The 21,707-nt window shown below is 36.5% G+C and overlaps 1 protein-coding gene and 1 pseudogene across 2 annotated transcripts in view; both read right to left on the reverse strand.

Moving 5' to 3' along the window:
* The window catches only part of LOC107739512 (solute carrier family 2, facilitated glucose transporter member 3-like), a 22,675-nt gene extending 19,934 nt beyond the window's left edge, over positions 1-2,741 (reverse strand). Inside the window, exons 1-2 of one of the 2 annotated variants that reach the window (XM_016551653.1) lie at positions 2,672-2,741; positions 1,334-1,454 (exon numbers count right to left, since the gene is read on the reverse strand). In XM_016551653.1, the coding sequence (XP_016407139.1) occupies positions 1,334-1,348 (15 nt within the window). In that variant the 5' untranslated portion in view covers positions 1,349-1,454; positions 2,672-2,741. Of the gene's footprint in view, positions 1-1,333; positions 1,455-2,412 lie in introns of both variants that reach the window. The other variant, XM_016551652.1, reaches the window with a different exon arrangement.
* Positions 2,742-9,934: 7,193 nt separating this feature from the next.
* Positions 9,935-20,721, reverse strand: LOC107739515 (neuronal pentraxin-1-like; annotated as a pseudogene).
* Between the last annotated feature and the right edge of the window lie 986 nt (positions 20,722-21,707).

Raw genomic sequence — 21,707 nt, forward strand, 5'->3', positions numbered from 1 at the left:
TATATATATTTAATATATATGTATTAATGTTTGCTTCACTCAATTCTCTAAAGAAATTAAAAAAGATCTAGTATTCACACTGCACTCTGCTTTGACTGATGTAGTAAATAATGGGATGTAAACACGACAGCAGCCAACAGCATATTATTAAAGAGCTCATCTTAATCATCACAAATCAGCCATGTCCTAAAATGGCCCTGCCTTCAGCTGTAAGACAACACTGCGACTACAGATTCCAGGTTTCTAGGGCAATAGGACACAGCAGTGCTGACACTGTGAATTGTGAAGGGCTGTGTGGTGCTGAGATGGTCAGACATTCGACACAGGTGACCTTAAAGATATTATTGAACTATATCAAAACAAAAGGAGTATATACTGTTTACCATATACTGAATAAATACAATAGTAGTTCTAGGACACGGACATCTGTGTAGGTCGATGCAGTGTTGTGCAACATTTGGCCTTATCTAAGCAAAACCAACAGGATGTAACTGTCTAAAAAAAATGTAGATCAATAGCATCATTTCCTTTTAATCTGATCATATTATTCCTATTACTCTCTCTCTCTCTCTCTTCCATACCCAAACAAATACACTCAAATCACGATGACTCAGTGAAATAAGTTTCGAAGCAAACGTCATCTAACAAATGCATTCGGAGTCAAACACTCAATTTGGAAATGGAGTAAAGAGTTACAAGACAACCTTGACAGAAATGTCCCAACATCTGTATACAGCTATGAATGAAAACATATAATCTGCTCACAACATCTTATTCCAGAATGATTTAATCTGCTGACGTTGTGAGGGTTAAGAGGATATAAATAAACGTCCAATACAACAACTTCAGCACCCACTCTGCTTCTCTCTCCTTGTCTCTCCTAAACATTTACATCCCAATAGGCCTTAATATCCTTTATATCCTATCCTCAGCATCTCAGCCACTCCCTCATTGTCATAGCAACATCCTAAGAGTAACAGCATTCCTTTCAATGAGACTACAGCAAACACACTGGGATTATGCACGACACTGCTGATTGATCATATTGATTGATTTCTGACATACATTCAGTGCTGAAACAAAGACTGCATATACATATAAATAATTTGCATAGCTAAAATGGTTAGTCATGCAGAGCATTTAGGCCTACATTCATTACAGTCATGATTCCTAGATGCAACACATAGACTTACAGTATATATAAACCCTTTTACTAACTAAAATGCATAACTGTCATATTCAAATACATGTTGAGTCTTGTGGGAACAGATCATTATACTATAGCACAAAAGCAGCCTGTATTAATTGAGGAAAACAGGTTAAAAGGACTAACCTTCTCCCCCTCCATCGTGCCAGAGTGGAAACGTCCAAGATTGATGGATTCCGAGTGAACGTGATACCGGGCACACAATCTCCTTATGCCCGCGATGCGATGCTATTCGTGACTATTTTGCCTTTTAAAACAGCAAAATTGTAAAACATTTGTAAATTAGCGTAAGTAGTGTGATAATCATACAATTGTTTTATTTTTCTAAACAATCTGTTGCGTATGCGTATCATCTCGCGCAACATCTCATACAAGTTAAACCACAAGTGACATATTTAGTGACGTATAAGCCTATATGATATTAAAATGTATAATTTAAGTAATACATAAATACAGTAGTATTTTTGATTCGCTAAAATGCTTCATCCTGAAATGAATATCAAAGCTCGAGTAACATTAACGTTACTGTTGCCATAGTTACATCTTCAGGGCGAACTTGTAAACTTTAATGGTAAAAATGAATTTTTGAAAACCGTTTTGGAAAGAATTATGTACAAATACGTACTTGTACTGTAAAAATAAGAGATACTGTTTTTTGACCCTCCCCCCAAATTTGTGATGCCGCCCAGCCCCCACCCAGAACCTTCCTTCTACCGTGCAAAAAAACCCCGCAAAAACAAAAGAAAACAACTCTTAAATGAATAAATACATATATAAACTATACACTGTCGTACAACAGGTGTTTCTGCACATTGCTGACTCCACTTTTTTGACAAGTGGATTTGGTAGCATCTTCTTCACCTCAGACCCGTTTTTGACCATTAAACATTTTACACGTGTAAAAATAAATATTTTCGTAATTTTTAAGCGCCAAAGCAATACTATACTATCACAGGTCTCATTACCAACAAAATATAGATCACACTGCGCATGTAACGTTACTATTTTAACATTCACCACAATGTTCATTAGCCTACTCTTTTCCGCTTATTAAAGACGCTGTTAAATTAATTTAACGTAACACTAAACAGCCAAATAAGGTCATAGAAGATGTGGCTACTACAATTATCAGCATCAGGCTATTTTAGTAAATCATCTTACGCTATTTAAATATCTGGCAATTCATCCGTTGAGGCTGCAGTTACCTTCTCTCTCGTGCGTCGTGAGCACGTTTCCCGTTGACCCACTGGCACTGAAGTCCAGAGAAATTCGCTCTGCCGGTTATGTATTATTTTCATTCGTCACACGCCGCAAATACACGACCAACCGCACGTTCCCCTTTTGACGGAATACCGCCGGTCGCGCACGTAAAACCTCACCCCCGCCCCTTTATTTATCCACTAGTATTTCGCATCACGCCTTGTAACAGCTGTTCCGTCATAGCGCCTCGCGGTGTGGGAATACCTTATTCGACGAGGTTTAGGTTAGGATGCGGTGTAGGGTGGGACCATGATGCTCTGCGCGGGTGACCTTGATAGAGCATCAGCTGATGGCTGCTACCAAATAGATTCAGCGCCGGGTACCACAAACCCAAAGGATTCAGCCATGCGGCTTTTACTTCCTGAAATTTGTAGAGCGAAAAAGGTAGTAATAAAAATACTATTAGTATTTATAATATTTATCTTTTTTGTTTTTTTGTTTATCTATGAATATCCGTTGAAAAGCGCAGTAGGCACATCCCACTTGCGTTTATTCAGGCCTCAAAGAGGCACGTGAGTCATGGCAGTATCAAATTCTGCAGTATAGCAGCCCAAATTCTACTGCAGGAGGAGTCACAAGACTTCTCCAGATGATTTTATAACATAACAGGGTTGCATCATTATATCCCATTTTATATATATATCATTTTTTGTGCACTGTAAAAAGATTCTGTTGGTTTTTATAGATCTAAATCCACATGGAGCTGTTCACTTAAGATATATTTGGGCTAGTTGTCACACTTTTTGTCAGGATATTATGGTTTCTCTGTATTTGTTGTAGGCTATTTGTATTTCATGTTACAAATGTAACTAAGCAGAAGTAGAAAATGTAGAAAATGTAAAAAAATCAACATTGTCCTAAGAACTAGTTGTCCTAGTTCAAATTTCTGATTAATCTATCTTCATAATATATTTGATGCTTGCTTTAATGTATCCTATTGTGGGATTTATCGTGTTCACTTATTTATCCATGAGCTATTACAGATAGCCTATTTGGCGATGCATGTTTTTTTCTGTTCATTAAGTTTGTTGGGTAAGAGTTATCATCACATTTTTTTTATTTCCATGCAATAAAAAATACGGAAAAACATCTTATCAAATTAAATATCATACCAAATTTCTTAAATACATAATAGCATAATAGGCATACGAATCTAAAAAACACAAACAAACTTCAGTATATGGTTTTGTGTTCAGTGGTCTGTAGCACGAAAGAGAGATGAACAAACTCAGAGCTGCAGACTAAGTTTTGAGTTGTGCTTCCCTGTCAGATTTTGCTACCTCCCATTGAAACAGTCGGTAGAACAATGCGACAACAAAAAAAATGCTACCATCAGATTATGCTTTATTAACGCCTACACCTACCCCAACCCTAAACCTACCTACCTTTACATTAATGAAAATACAGTTATGTGTTGTTCAGCGTGAGAAAATTTACGCAATATTGATCTGCACATGCGCAGTAAGCCCTGGTAGGCAGGGGCGGACTGGGACAAAAATTCAGCCCTGGCACTGTAGCCACACCGGCCCACATTACCACACCGACACAGCCCCACCCACAGACACACACATTCACTACTTACATTTGTGTACAGATGGTGAAATAATATAAGCAGTACCATATATGTAACAGATATTTAAACATTTAATGTATGTGTCTGGCAAACAATGCTTACTACTTTTTAAAGAGCACACGTTTATAAAAAATGTACACATACAGTAAAAACAAAAGAAAAAGAATCTGAGGATGTTGTAGAGTCTGTGTGCTGTCTGTTTATGCCATTTGTCTGCTGTTACTGTCATTCTCTACAGTATGTTGTTCTTTGTTGTCACTGTCTGTCTGTTGGGTTTTTCCTACCTCTACCATACTCCTCCCCGTCTCTGCTAGGCCTACTGTAGCATCCTTCCTCACAGCACTGGTATTGAAAGACCAGGGGTCTCTGGCTGTACTGATTCCAGCAACATTCTAGTTAATGAACACAGTATAGGACTTAAACATTACAGCAAAATATTTTCTCACTGACTGCTCTCAACATTGGAATACACATGAATACAAACAAGTAATAATAGCAAAAAAGGGCCTGTTCTATGCGCTGTTGGCCCGTAAAAACAATTTTATTTATATATATTTAGAAAAAATCTGACCGGCCCACAATAAACAAAATGGTCCGGCCCCTCTGGCATTTGCCAGAATTGCCAGATGGCCAATCCGCCCCTGCTGGTAGGACAATCTGACAGGTAGGATGAAATGTCAGGACACCTGGGGCAAGTTCAAGCTCAAACCGGTGTGCACCGTTTTGCTACGGTTTCCGGTTTGTGCAACGGGGTTTGAGATGCTTTTTCTCTTGTTTGGTGGGTGTGTCAAACATGTCAGCCCAATCAGCAGCAACATGTCTGTTAGATCGGGATCAACTGTTGCACAACGCTCGGTATAATCGTTCTCTGTCAATTCAGGTTTGATCCAGAGTTTGAGGCGCGTGCGCCTGAAAGTGTGACACGTGCAGCAAACAGCCAATCACAAGGAACATGGAAAGCATCAGTTTGATTGACTTCTCGCTAAGAGTCAGCGCAATTCACTTTTCTGTTGAAGATGAACCGTCCTTGTATTTATATGTATATAGTTATAGTAATGGGGCTGACGAGACGTGAGACGTGTGGATCCATCTGCAAGCTTTTATTCAAGAGACGTGATATAACAGGCAGGGGCGAACAATGGCAAACAGGTATGTGGCGGGCAAAACACAAGAATAGTCCTAGGGCTAGCGTAGGTCACCGATCGGCAGACAGAATCACAGGGGCGAGACGAGAGGGAAAATCCAGGAACACAGGCAAAGATCAGAAACCGCGAAAACCTCTGGTGGTGAACGAACGGAAGTCCATGGACAGAATTCGTGACAGTTATATAGCCTATGAATTTAAATGCTAAGTTTAATATTAATTGTTAACTCATATAATTAACTATATGAATATATTGTTTTAATTATACATAATTAAAATCTATAAAATATAAATATAATAAACAATTAGCAGCAAAAGATTTGTCTCTAAAATTTTATCACTATTAACTTTAATTTGTAGTTTTTTTTCTCTCCAACATATAATATAAAGGTACTGAACAAATATAAACTACAACAAAGAAATAGAAAATATACAGTATAATATAAATAATAATACAGGAAAAAAAATAAAAATAATAATAATTATAAAAAAACTAAACAGAAAAAATAACAGGTATGAGATCATCATATAAATAACAAAAGCTTCACAAAGAGACGTAGTGCGTTTTGCTTTACTGTTTTTCAACCCAAGTAGTAACTCAACATAATTTTTCATATCTATCTGAAATAACAAAAAGTTGGGTTTTCCTTTAGCCCATTTCTGTTTATGTATATGGTATTTCCCCATAATCAAACAAAGATTAACAATAAAGGCCACATTTGGTATACGAAATCTAAGAAAAAGTGTTTTAACAGGGTACACCAGATGGAGTATTTTAAAATGTACTTCCCTCACCTTATTTGTTATGCAATATTTTTTAGGCAGCAACCATGCATATTTCCAGTCAATGCACTCAAATTTAGAATGCCAGTATGTTTTAGAAGATATTGGGCTGTATTCTGTTAGTAACTTCCTGATAAAGTAATTATTCCATTTTCTATCATTAATAGTAACTCCGTTAATTGCAACACTTTCATAAAGTGGGGTGGCTTTATTGCGTCAGATATATATATATATTATATATATATGTTACTTTGCTCAGAGCTGATTGGTCCAGCTTAGTTGCGATCTCTTACTCAGAATAAAACATGCTCGGTTCACCTGTTACCATGGTGGCGAAACCCGCTCAAAACCAACTCACCTTCTTGAGCTCGAAATCTCAGAGTTTGCTCAAACTAAACGCGAATTTACCTGGGTAAAAACTGAACCCGGCTTCGTGCTACAAGCCACAGAAGTGTTCATATCATGATACTTTCCTGCCATCCTCAGGACGCAATGTGGAACTGCACATTAGAGCTTGTAATTCAAAAACACTAGCATCATAATAGGGCATCTGTTATATAATTCTCACAGAAATGTGTACTGTAGATTTGTGAAAAAAATTTTTTTTGGTACATTTATTGACAATGGTTACAAACAAGCCTCTAGTGCCACTAACCATTAAAGTGCTCTGCAAATAGGATGGTCAGTATAAATATATAAATATACTGAAATTTACCTTTATAAAATGTATTTCCTTTTGATCACATTGTAGGCTATGCATTTTACATGTGATTGTCACTGACCATAGAGCATTTCATAAAGGTTAAACATTCAAGCCATCCCAGTTTAAGGCATTTCATTATCATTGAAAATGTGTTTTTCTTATTTCATATTTCAAAAAGTCTCCATTTACAACACACATATCACATTAGAATGTGGAAGCCAAATTGCAATCATCATTATATTTGCAATTATTTTGACTTAAAAGGTCAAAGATTTTTCTCGTGTTCAGTTAGTTTGAGTCATTCATGCTTTTTCTAAACCCTGAGACTCAAAGCCTTTGAACCAACATGCAAAGTAGAAAAGAAAAGGTCAGGCAGACAAAGGCCATTTCTTATGCAGAGGTTTCTTTCCTTCACCATCTTCCACCCATTACCTTTAAACATGATGAACCTCTGCTGTGGCTCCCAGCACTGTAGGAGAATACTTTTTTCCTTTATGAATTTATTGATATCTTGATGTTCATTCCCTAAATGTGAGGAAACCAGTGAAAAATGCATGTTTTGCTCTTGTTTGCTGTTGATGTTGTGAAACTACTGTCAAAAAACTTGAAGTGAAAGCTCTCTGAATGTCTGAATGTGGGGGCAGTCGTGGCCTAAAGTCGGACTTGTAACCCGAAGGTTGCGGGTTCAAGTCTCAGGTCCGGCAGCGCTCTCTACCGCAATACCACGACTGAGGTGAGACCCTTGAGCAAGGCACAGAACCCCCAACTGCTCCCCGGGCGCCGCAGCAATATGGCTGCCCACTGCTCCGGGTGTGTGTTCACTGCTGTGTGTGTGCGCACACTTGGATGGGTTAAATGCAGAGCACAAATTCTGAGTATGGGTCACCATACTTGGCCACACTTCACTTATAAAATACAGATATCTTGGGGATGATATAGTAGATTATTTTACTTATACTGCAGCTGTGTTGTATTTCAGTCTCTATTACACACTGGGTGTCTCACAGACCCTCTTTAGGCCATTTTTGCAGGCACCAGCTGGTGAGATGATGTCCCCTGGGTGCCAGACAGACACAATGCTACTGGTTATCTGCAATCTTAGGTGTCTATTCCAAAATTTGCAGATGCTATATGGACACTATGCATTTTCAATGTTTGCCTGTGAAAAACATTCTTTGTAGTAAAGACCATATGACGGATTTCTCATATATATATATATATATAAGGTCTTAATGAAAATTGTATACTTAGATAGCTTTTAAAATTCATGTATAACACAGCTGCCATGAAACTTTATTCCAAATAAATAAATAAAAATAAATAAATCAGGATACCAACACTACACACTAAAGAGTAAACACCAAAACTAAAAAAAATATATTAAAAAAAGGCAAGTAAGTTAAAGCTGGCTGACGTATACTCCATACTTATACCAAATAACGAATGTCCAGTTTCCATTTACAGTGGAGTTTAATGCACTGGATTTTTGCATGTCTCAATGCAATAAGGTCTCGTCCTCGGTGTGAATGACAGCTTTCATCAGCTATGATTATGTAATCGAGTGTAACGTTCTGTTAAAGGGGTCATATGATGCGATTTCAAGTTTTCCTTTCTCTTTGGAGTGTTACAAGCTGATTGTGCATAGATAAGATCATTTGATTAAAATAAATAAACCGTACCAATACTTTTATCGACAGATTTTGATGAAACTAAACATCTTGACCAGTGGCTCTTATTGAAGATATAGCCTACGTTTAATTTCTGCCCTAAATAGTCAGTCAAAGTGGTGCTTAAGTTACAACATTCCGCAATTTGTTTTTCACTTTTGTATATTTCCTTATTAAGTTCACGTACACAGATAATATATCCCTGATGAAATAGTCAGCATCATAATCAGCGCAACAAGTTGCAACTTCTTAACCATAAAGAACGGAGAGCCCCATTCCACCTCTTCTTCTTACTCACCTATGCGTATCCTCCACGCCATCATTTATATAAGGCCCTGTCGTCCAGTCTCAGTTGTTTTCAGATGGGTCATTAATTTGGATTTCATCGATATTTGGCTAAATTTAAAGGTTTTTCTTCACCTGTTGTCTGAACCACAGGTTGAACCACGCACTAATGTAATACTGAAAGCTGATTGGCTTGAATGAACTCAACGTATGCGGAAGAAGGAACATTTCACTATTGGCACTTTTTTGGCGTTTATGCTGTCAAGCTTCTCTAATTGCTGCATAGCATATGAATGAATAAATTAATGAAATACACAAACAAACAAACATTATTGTGCAATAAATAAATAAAATAAGGTATAAAAGTTTTTTTTATCTAAATAATGATAAAACGATGTTTACAACGTGTATTTGGCATAATTTGTTTTAAATTGGCAAACCCAGAAACCATGTAATCGACAGACATTTTATTAAATCGATGTCAAAGACATTTTAAAAGAACGCTTTGATTAGTTGAAAACCATTACTTTATTTTAAAAATATTTAAATACACGCTTGTCTCAAGTTAAGCTTGTACATTTTGGCTTACAGGCATTAAAGACATGCCCAAACATATTATTAATAATAAGTAAAAATATCATATATACATATATCTGCTATATAAATGAGAAAGAAGAAGAGAGAGAGAGAACAGAAAAAAAACTAAAATGTGCATTTGAATACAGATATACACCAAAGGCGAGGTTAAGCAGTTTTAACAGTTGATTTATGCAGTCCATTTTGAACACACAAGCAAATCCATACAAATGCATGCATAAATCTGACCAGTCAGGTTGGATGATTATCTAACTGGCAAGTCTGTAAAGTGCCCGTTTGATAGGAAAATAAAAATAAAAATTCAGGCTATCTCTGTGTGTACATTTGGCCATCTAGTTAAAAAGTTTAAAACAATAAATGGGTTTTAACAGTGAAAATGCCTCCAGATTATAGGTTAAATTCATAATAATAAGCAGCATTTTACTAAACTGCTGGAGGTATGAATTCTGAGAGGGCCTCAGAGTCTTTACCCCGACTAAAACGTGTCCTAATGAGATGCAATACAGTTTTTAGACCAAATGAAATTTCACATTAGGCAGGAAACCTATAGAAACCAAGTAGTCCACAAAATGTCCTGCTGTGGTTGGTTAGGGCCAAAACTCTCTACATTTACAAAGATGAGATGGTTTTTATCACTTATACCAGTCACTTTATCACCTCATAGGACATGTTGGTTTTGAATTATATTAAATTGCAGACGCAGTAATCATGAAAAACTTAGTAAACATAAAAAAACTGCATGTTAAAAGAATCTTTCTCACAGCTCCACACGACACAAAAAAAGTATATAAGTGTTACTGCAATCAAAATGCTTTAAACCATATTGTACATAAGTTCATCATTCCATAATCAAACACAAATCTGTTCACTATCTCCCCATTGGATGTTCACTTGCCCTCAAAACAAATTACTACAACACATGCGTGTAACCATTAAAAAAACTCACAGAATAACAGTTGTATCATGCAATCAACTTATTTACATTCACAGTGACATGCACTCCTGATGCAGATTTCTTAAGCTATATATGCATGTGTTTAAACACACAAAAAAGTGCATTATGTAATATGAAATGGAGGGAAAGATAGACAAAGAGACAGAGAGAGTCTCTTTTTATGGCATCTTTTCCAAAACCTCAATTCCTCTAATGCAATACAAAAAATGCAATCATACACGTTTTATATGCTCAAATATGATGCATGCACATTTTCTGGCTTTCTGTAATACAAATTTACATGCGTAAAAAACATACAATTAATTTTTTTCTCCAGCATAACTTATTCTTGATTTGCAAGACTGAAAAAGCACCTCAGGTTATATACTACTGAAGTCATGGCTTATAAAAAATTGCAGCAAATAGGAAATGTAACACTGAAGTAGGCCTTTAAAACTCACTGGTGCCCCCATGCTGCCTAGAGCGAATACAAATGGGTCTAACCAAAGAATGAGTCTAATCAAAAGAAAATTTTTGAAAATTTGTATTTCACTTCTCATCATATAGATATAAAAATAGACCATGTTGTCCCGCCTTATTGTAATAGTACATGCCAACTGTAATTAGTTTTTGTTGTGTAGTGTTTTTGCACATTCAGCATACTGAAGTTTTTCCATTAGTGTTTGGAAGTGAATCAAAACCACGGAATGTAGTTCAACCAGTCTGTTGACATCCTAAGTGCTTATCGATATGCAGTATGTAATTCTTAGACACTTAAACTGATAAAGTGCTTAGTTAAATGCCCGGGGTCTATGTAGACCTGTTTGGAATCCTATTTTCCTGCAGGAGTAACTGCACCCTGAGTCCTTCTCCTCAGCCTTTCCATCTGGATTCATAATTGTCCACCTTTCCAGCTGCAAGTTAAGCAGAAGTGTGGAGAATCCAGCTCTGTTTGGTCAGATCCCTAATGACATGGGTCGAACGGATACTTTGTGACACCACCGTGAAGTTCCACCATGGACTCGCTCCAGGTGATGACGTCACCGGAGAGATGGCTGGAGCAGGACACTTTGTTGTAGATCTCGGTAGAGGTGAGCACACGGGACCACAGCTGCAGATCTGACATCTCGCCCACAAAAGACTGTGTGGCATCAAAACGGCCGCCCAGAGTGTCCTGGGTAGAAGAAAGTCGCAAGTTAGCATGTGTGTTTTTTGATACTGACTGACTGATTCTGTGAGACATACCTGCTCCTGTCCAAGGATGAAGACTCCTCCTGGTTTAATGGAATGCCACGGGGACAGATTCTCTCCAGAGCCTCTTTTCACACCGTCCAGATAAGCCTCCCACATGCCGTCACGTGTGGACCATGTTATTACTGTTACCTGTAAAAAGTACTGTTATTTTTGGGTGATGGAGATTACCATATACTGACTTAATAAATATTTTCCCTATCAACTTTTCAGCAAAAATACACTACCATTTTGGGTTTGGGGTCAGGAGTTTTTTTTCTCTCTTATGCTCACCAAGATTTATTGTATTTATTTGATCAATACAGTAAAAAAACAAAAAAACAATAATTGATGTCTATTTTAAAACATTATAAATTGTAATTTACCTTTGATGGAAAAACTGAATTTTCAGCATCAATATTCCAGTCTTCAGTGTCACATGATCATTCAGAAATCATTCTAATAGGCTGATTTGCTGCTCAAGTAATACTTTGTATCATTATCAGTGTTGAAAACAGTTGTGCTGCTTAATATTTTTCAATCAATCAATCAATCAATCAACCAATCAACCAAATGTACTGACCCCAAACTTTTGAATGGTAGTGTACAATATATTCCCATGTTGTCTGTCAACTGTTTAGAATCAGAACTAACAATGCTTGTCAGATTTCAATAAATTAATGCAAAATTAAAGCCTAAAAAAGAACCAGCAATACCCAATTCATATATGAATAACATAGGTGACCATGATTTCACCAAGTACAACATGTTCCTGGATCAACATCCTTGTTGATCCTGGAACAAAATAACATAATATGAATAACTTTGTGTTGATTCTTTTGAACAAATTGGTTAGCATAATGTTCTAAATTATAGTTTGTGATTCAATAATGAATAATTCAATAATAAACTGAATAATTCCAATAGTTTCTCCAATAAAACACTAACTGAATATTTTTGGAAAAAAAAAAGAAAGAAGAAAATGAAAATGAAAAATTTACATGGATGAAGTAGAATTTGGTACTTTAAGTACAAATCAAAGTAGTCTATGCACTGACAAAACTCATAATTCGTGTTTATTATGTGTAGACTTGAGCAGCATGCCAGCATTAGTTGTAAATAGTTTAGTTGACAGCACATAAACAGTCATTGAGAGAAGAGGTCTGTCTTGTTTCGGTTTTAAAAAAAACAGTAGAATGTATTCACATGTCAACCACGGATAAGCCAATTAAGCTAATTAGGCAGGATGATGCAAATGACTGAGAAGCCAAGAGGAAGAGAGAGCTTTGCAGACTGTTGCAAGGGCAGGGCAAGGGCATTATCAGGGTAAGCCTGGTGACCCCTTTTCTAGGTCTAGCATTTTATCACAATGCATTTGATCACAATCATTTTGTCTAATGTTTATGACATATTTGATTGTATCAATTTAAATACACTTCTAAGCTAAAATGTTTTTGTAAGGATTGCCTGTGTTTAATGAATCTAGAGCATTAATCTTTTATTATACAAACCCTGTCTTATAATTGGATGATTTCTTTACCTTGTCATTCACCAGCAGCTCCATGGGATTGTTGCCCCATTCAATCAGGACAAGTTCGTTGGCCTGGCCCGGGACAGAGTAGGAGAATGGGGTTCCGATCCCAGGACCTGAGCCCCCTTTCAACCAAAGACAGACAGTGAGGGCAAAAATCTCACTCAGAAGGGTGCACTTGATTCGCCCATACATGTAGTTGGTGCGCATCGGGAAGCCAATCTGAAAAGCATCAGGATTCTTGGGCTTCTTATTTGGTCCTGTTAAAGATGAAAATAATAAACTGTGAAACAGGATTGCATTTCTCAGCAGTATAACCTCTAAAAGCTCCACTGAAATCTTTAAAAGACAGTTGGAGACTTTAATCTCCTGGAAGCAGACTATTTAACTAAATTCTCTGCAGTTTTCGCATTTAACCCATTCAGATCTCAAATATGTTCCAGGAGCACGAAAAATAAGACCATTGATTTTTCAAGATTCTGCACATACAGATGTCCTGTTCAAATAATGTAAATTTGATTAGCCAGAGTTAATTCAGTTCTATTTTGTAATACTTTTAGGACTTATCACCTGATTCTGGAGTTTTGTGGTGAAGGTTACTCAGCACTGCGTCTAATTTGTTGATGGCTCCACGGACAGGCACTCTTGACCCCGGTGGTTGGATTGAGGTTTGTGGATGGTGGACATGATCATCATTTCCATGGTGTCCACCATCATGGCGTCCATTGCCATGATGGTCATCATCATGATGATCATCATGGTGGTTGTTGTTGTGGTGGCTGTCATGATGATCATCATGGCCACTTTGATGATTGTCTTGGTGATTGCCATGGTGGTCGTCGTGGTGGTCACTGTAACGGTCGTAGTGATGACCATAATGGTAGTTACGATGGTGGCTAGAGTGATGGTCATCGTGATGGTTTGCCTGATGGCTGTCATGGTTATCATGATGGTCATCATGGTGGTTATTGTGGTGGTTATTATGGTGGTCATCATGGTCATGGTTATCCTCATGATGACCATATCCATGATGGTTGTCATGGTGACCATAGTGATGATGGAGCTGTTCTTCCAGTGCGTTGATCTTGTGCTGCAGGAGGTCTCTCAATGAACTTGAATAGGAACTGGATGAATTTCTTGCCTATATGAACAAAAATGACAATAAACAAAAATATACAGTTTAGGCTAGATTTTAAACACAACGTTTGCAATGCAACGATAATAATAACCAATGCAAATATATGCTTATTTTATAAAATTATCACAATTGCTCCACAGAACTTAACCAGTATTTTAAAAAGTTTTATTTTATAAACCATAGGACACCATGTTTTTTTTTCAATAACAGACCAGGTTTACTATAGAAACTTTTTACCATTAACATTCAATATACACAACTGTTCACAAGTTTGATGTCAGTTGTATTTATTTTTATTTATTTATTTTTTAAATAAATTAATACTTGTATTCAGCCAAGGGCATTAAATTGATCAAAAGTAACAATAAAAAATTATAATTTTACAAAATCTTTCTATTTAAAATAAAAGTTCATGAAAAATGTATAATAAGAAGAACTGTTTCTTGAGCACCAAATCAGCATATTATAATGATTTCTGAAGTATTATGTGACACTGAAGTTCCAAAAATTTAGTTTTGCCATTGCAGGAATAAATTACATTTTAAAATATATTCAAAAAATTAAACAGTTCTTTTAAATCACAATAATATTTCACAATATTGCTGTTGTTACTGTATTTTTTTGATCAAATAAATGCAAAGAAACTTCTTTCATAAACATAAAAAATCTTATCGACCCCAACATTTTGAACATATTAGAATACAGACAAGTGTGTTAAAATCACAACAGCCCCTCCTTCACTGTCAGCACTCCTTCCTCTGATTAGTCACAGCAAATCCAGCTTTACTCTGCGCCACAGCATTCTGCGCTTAATGGCTTATCAAGGCAGATGGGGCTAATTAGTGATGGCAGCAACTAGCACATTTGCAGAGTGCCGTCACCAGCGTGCAGTGCATGCATTTCCTCTCAAAGACAACAACAATTCTGATAAACCTTGTGGTCATATTTAAATCACTTTGGGAAACAGGAAGAATATCTGAGTTGTAAAGCACATCAAACTTTTACAACATTAAATCCTTCATCAGCCATTCATTTGTGTACTAAAGACCAATTAAAAAGGAAGAGTTTAAATGCATGGCAACAGTTTCACTGCATACATACTGTATTCAAAGAAAGTGTCACATTGTGGCTGGTTTAAAGGATCAATTGTAAGTGCATTGTAACCATAAGTATACGGGTTATCCATGTTAATGTAGCATGGTCCTTTGTGCTTTCCCCAGGGTAGGGATCTGGCTAATTAAATAAGCAAATCCCGACTGGCCTGCCTAAACCTAAGACTGTATTCAATGATCTGTCGTTGTCACAGGAAGCCACCAAAGTGTATGTTACAAAAAAGGGAAAAGAGCTTATGTCATGCTGAGAAGTTGTCCTGAATACAGATCGGCCTGTGACATGCAGGACAACCCCTGAAGACAAAATCTAAGCAGTTGGAAAACATGGAAAATCCAGGAAATTTTAAAATTGTGATTTTTCAGGCCTGGGAAAGTCATGGAAATAATATTCCTTAAAATAATTTCCATAACTATGTGATTCCTTGGGGAAACACTACTGATCAAAAGTTTGGGGTCAGTTTTTTTATTATTATTTTTTTATTATACTTTTATTTACCAAAGATACATTGTACTTATCAAAAGTGACAGTATAAAGACATTTATAATGCTACAAAAGATTTCAACGAAATGGTGTGCTTTCTATTTATGAAACAAGAAGCAGCCAGAGACTCGCCGCGCCTTCAAAATAATCCAACTGAGGTGCGTAGACCAAAAAAAATAATAATAAGAAATGTCTCTTGAGCACCAAATCAGCATATCAGAATAATTTTTGAAGGGTCATGTGATACTGAAGACAGAAGTAATGGCTGCTGAAAATTCAGCTTTGTGATCACAGGAATAAATGACATTTTAAAATATATTCAAGTAGAAAACAGTTTTTTGAAATTGCAATAATGTTTCCACAATATTCCTGTTTTTATTTTATTTTTGATTAAATAAATGCAGCCTTGGTGAGCATATAGACTTGTAAAGAAAGACCCAAAACCTTTTAAAAGTAGTGTGTATATATGTTTTTTTTGCAATTATTTACAGGCTTTAACTTTCAGTTTAAGACTGTAAACCTTCCCACCTGAAGATTTTCCAGCCTCTCCTTCAGGGCCTGCAGGGTCTTTCCTGTCTGTTCTGGGGAGAAGCAGTGTTTGCCCAGATATTGAGATTTGCCTCTGTGATGGTCACTGCGATGCCCGTTTAAAGGGAAGTGTGGGTCAGCATGGTGGCTGTCATAATGGTGTGAAGAATGCTGAGAGTTGTGATGTGAAGGGCCGTGATGGTTGTCATCATGGTGTCCCCTTCCAAAGCTCTCGCAGAGAGTCAGTTTTGCTGTCAGTTCCCGAATGGTCTCTCGCTGATCCAAGATGGTCTCCTTTTGTCGCACAAGGCTCTCCCTCAGGTGAAGGATGGTGGCTTTGGCCTCATCGGATATGCCATGTTGGCTACTACTACTGCTGCTGTGACTACTCGGCAGCCCGCTGACTGCCCCATGATGTCCATTCCTATGGCCATTCCCGTGTCCATTGCTGTTTGGCCCATGTGGAGCCCAATGTACAGTCCCATGCGAAGCCCCACCTGGTGTGAAACAACTAGGGTCTGCATCTGCATGAATAGGGATGCAAACAAGTTTGGGTTGCGTTCCCCAGTCATATTCCAAACCTGGAATGCTACAAACTGTAACCGATGGTAATAAAGATATGAGAAAAAGAAGAAAGTGGGAACGAAAAATCCCTCCCCAGTTCATGTGTTCTGAGAAAGGCAAAGCCATAATGGCATAATTTGTGTCTTTCGTCATCATTGATTTCTTCTTTACAGCAGTGGGATGCGCACCATGAAAAGAGGTAATTGGAGAACAATCTGTGGATTTAGAAATCCACAAGAAATGTTCAGAAAATGCATTGCTTATATTTTTGTGAGCACAGAATGTTATTTCCACTGTGAATGGTTATAAATCCATCAGACGCAGACATTGCAGTGTACAAACACACAAGCCAACAAATCAGAGCAAAAGTAGGACCCCTTGACTGCTCTTTTGCCCTGGCCTGATGAAATATTTGGCAAACTGGATCTCCAGTGTTTGGCAGTTAACAGTAATCCTTTAATTTCCAGATTCTGTCAGGCACATCCCTGCAGATTAGAAGAAAGATTTCAGTCAGCTGTGCCCCAAGGAAAAACACTTTTGGGGTTATTTACAATCATTTTAGTAAAAAAACAAGGACAGTAGTGGGATCGCATATAGCTCAGGTCTATTTACTGAGTTGATCAGTCAACAACATGGACTTGTTGAGTCAGACGCGCACCTGGGGTGAATGACGCTAACAGCTGAAAACCCCCTTGGCTATTGTAATCAGATTACTGTTACAAACGTGATGCAAATGATGAACAATGGCTTTCAAAATAGATAGACAGACAGACAGACAGACAGACAGACAGACAGACAGATAGATAGATAGATAGATAGATAGATAGAGATTATGTTTTAAGATCTATAGTTTTGTCCAGGTAGAATCGGCCTGAGGATCTACATCACAGGAAGGGGCTCTTGCTCTTGAGTCCCCAAGGTTGACTGTCTAATAAGATCTAGGAAGGCTTAAAGGCCATGGTGGATTGGCTTGGCATGCTTACAGTAGTCTCTTCCTGCAGTATTGCTGCCATCACATGTGTCGGTGGTGTTGGGTCATGGTCTGGCGCTCATAAGCCAGTTCAGAAACACTCTACATGTAGCCAGCAGTCTCCTAAGAGGCTTTCTCATTCCACATTTTCACGCTGTACGGCACGCCACCCTAGACATATCACTAGACAGAGCTCATGGCATCCTCGTGTGACTGAGACAGAATGAGTGAGAATGTGAAAGATCAAGGTGATTGCCAATGACACTTTGGCTTTCAGCTTAGTTAGACTTGCAGCAAACATGAAGAGACTTTACAGACTATTCAGCTGTATAATTAGAGTCCACTAGACATGTTTCTTAGGGTGCTTTTCACACATAATGTATTCTTGCTTTTAAAAACATTTGCAATACAATAGAACAGACCTCAGGTGTTTTGAGAATTTTTAAAGCACCTGAATGTAAATTTTTTTGCCTTGAAATATCAGTTTCAAAATCATTCTCATGGTACATTTCTAATACGTCTGTTCTGGGAGTATGTAAATTTGGGTACAGAATTCTGTGAAAAGGGCCGATTGCTTTACGGCAGCAACAAATGCATGTGTAAAGCGATCAACTGTAATTATAACAGTGATATATATTTTGAACAGTGAAATTTCACTCACTTCAAGGGATAGTTCACCTAAAAATGAAAATTTTGTCATCATTTACTCACCCTCCACTTGTTTCAAACCTGTATGAGTTTCTTTCATCTGGTGAACAGTAAAAAAGATCATTTGAATAATGTTAGTAAGCAAACAGTTGACGGTAGCCATTGGCTTCCATAGTATGAAAAAAATACTTTGAAAGTCAATGGCTATCATCAACGGTTTGGTTACCAATATTCTTCAAAATATCCTTAGTGAGCATAAGAGACTTCTTTCAAAAATATTCATAATCATCAGTTGATGACCATTTTGTCCATCCCTGTTTTGCAAGACATCAACCTTTTTTGACCAGTTCTTTCTGCTTTTTAAAGAACAGTCCACAACTAGCAGTGCAGTGAGTGCACAAATGCATTTGTGTATTGTCTGGTACTCTTACACACCAGTCAGAATTATTAAATATAATTTAAAGAGGAACCTACTGAAAGAATCTCAACTAGGGTCGTCACCAAGTCGAGATACATGAACTTTGTCTCAGGAATCACTTACAGTAACACCTGTCCTGCTATAGGCCCTGATCTCAGCCTAATTGTACTGATACTTAAATTAATATGTTGAATCATTCATAATCTGTTGGCTAACTAGATAGAGGGAAGTAAACTGATGCTAAGCTTCTTAAATCTGTCTGTATCATGTCACAAACAGATGTCATGGATGTACATTTACAAATGATTAGCTCTAAAATCATGGATATCTTATTAAAAGGGTCATTTATATAGCCTACATGATTTTACCATTTGAAATTAATTTACATTAGATGTTTTTTTTTTCATCCTCAAAGAAAAGGACATGGGTTGAGTGCATGCAATCATTCAGAGATGCAATGAATGGTTGGTGGTAGAATAGGGGTTAAAAGGTCTGGACTAACGGTAGACTAATGGTTAAAAGTGCAACAACAATTAAATCCCAAAGAATGGTGGACCAAGAAGAGCAACAATTTTACTTTGGAAACTGTTTCTGCAATCAACTTGAAGTTACTTTGGACCAAAAACATAAACACAAAATATCAGGAAGCAAAAACTAAATGTAAACCAAAATGACCAAATGGATGTCATTCTTGTTTGCATTTAGAGGACGCATTCAGGCACTTGACAAATCAAATCATCCATAAAATACCACAAGACTTCCTGGCTGCTCAGTAGTATGTATTACTAGTTGCTTAAAAGATTGTTGTTTTAGATCATATTAAATGTGAGGTAAGTCTAAACTCCATCTAGTGTTAGAAAACTTAATACTTTCCATAGAGTGTCCATGTTACCTATATTACTGTGTGTTGTTTGGTAGTATTACTCAGTACTTGCTTGTCTAATTTTACAGTAACATGAACACTGTAGTGTAAAATTGAACCAAAACCTAAAATAATCATCCATGTAGGGCAAAATTCTTGTAACATTATTAGCATGAACAGGTGTCCTTAGAACAGATTGAGATTTGTTCACCTAATGAATCAGGTCAAAGTACTTCATGAGGTACTGTGTCCTTTGTTGACCACATATTAAAACTATTAAAACTTCCAGTTGCCACAATGGTTTTATATATACAAAAACCTTATGTATTTGCATAAGGCGACTGAAAGATGCTGTAGATGAGTATATAGCGGGAAAAAAGATGATTGCTAACCCTAAGGCTCTTGCAAGCTTTAAACTGAACCTCTAATAAGCTTTAAGAAAAATATTGTTTACCACTGTAAACAACAGTAAACAGTAAAGTCAGAAAGGCATGTTTATACTATCATTACTAAAAAAAAAAAAAAGCTGAAGCTCGCCAGACAATCAATGAAATTACTTCTATTTTAATTTTACAAGAACACAATTGTAAAAACACAGTGTATGTGATTTATAGGCATGACATAGTTACTGTCCATTGAAATATCCATCACATTTCCCATCTATATTTACTGTGTGTAACCATGCATTGTAAATTAGCAATATAATCAATATCTAAATACACAATCTAAAACCTCCCTTTAGAATACCCTTAAAAAATATACAAATAAATGGCAATATTTTAGCAGCTCAAATTTCTCCAAAAAGGAAGAATTAAGTTTGCGAGGGCAAAAACAGATTATCTTACAACTTCAGTTTTCCTAAAACCACATGGCTATTCATGCGGAACAAAAGTAATGCTCATTACATTTGATAAGTAAAATATCAGCAGTGCAAAGCGGAACGAACGTTAATCATACAATAAAATGCCACAATTATATCACACTTTCTAAACGACACTGATAATCGATCTGAACCATACCTTCTGAAGTAAATTTGAATCAGCTCCATCAGAAAGTTGCCTATGAGTTTTCTGGAGAATTAAAAAGGTCCCTCACCTGCAGTCAGCCACAGAGTTGGGGCAAGTTGGTCTATTCCAAACACACTGATCAGATTGAGAAGGATTTGCTTTAGGGAGGATAATTTTAACTCTCTTGACTCCCCCATCCTTCCCTCCCTCCCCGTTATCAGTCCTCTTTAAATTTCATAGCTTTAAGGGTTCTTTTGATTGTATTTTCTCTTAAAACGCAAAATTGCAACACTACAAAAGTACTTGCCTCATCGCCTATTCCTAAACACTGATCATTATGGGACACAAGACTGGCAATTTAAGGAAATTTAGAGGTGAACTGAGCTGAAATTAAACAATTTAATACCATATATAAAATGCAGTGTTATTTTAGTATTATTTGTATACTATTATAATATTTATTCTTATTTTAAATGAGCTTTTATTGTTAAATTTTTAAACTTTTGCCATATTTATTTATTTGTTTGTTTGTTTATTTTTATTTCCATATTAGTTTTAGTAATTTAATACGTCAATTATTCAACTCATTTTATTTCAGTTAGTTGCCAAGGTAATATTTCTAGTTTTTAAGTTTAAGTTTTATATTTAGTTTTATTTCAGCTTTATTTCAGTTATTAATAACATTATATTTAGTTTTAATTAACGAAATAAACAATAATTCAATTGTAGTTTTTTTCTTAATATTCAATCTTTATGTAATATATAATCTCTGTAATTTATAACTTAATAATAATCTTAATTATAATAATAATTTAATAAATGTAATAACAATAATCTCTGACATTTACAACTTAGTTTTAGATCCAAAATGCAGACATAACAGACATGTACAGTAAAAGATATGTAGGGAGAATCCACAGTTTTCAGCACCAATGAAACAATTAGCCATGAAGAAAGGAACAGGTCTCGTACTGTCTCATATTTGTACTTAAGTCTGTTTCATAATCCACACTAATTGTGTTGTCAAGGTGCTAAACTTAGTCTATGTAGTCACTGCTGACCCCA

This window comes from Sinocyclocheilus rhinocerous, unplaced genomic scaffold (assembly GCF_001515625.1).
Source record: "Sinocyclocheilus rhinocerous isolate Xijiao unplaced genomic scaffold, SAMN03320098_v1.1 scaffold314, whole genome shotgun sequence".
NCBI classification, from domain to species: domain Eukaryota; kingdom Metazoa; phylum Chordata; class Actinopteri; order Cypriniformes; family Cyprinidae; genus Sinocyclocheilus; species Sinocyclocheilus rhinocerous.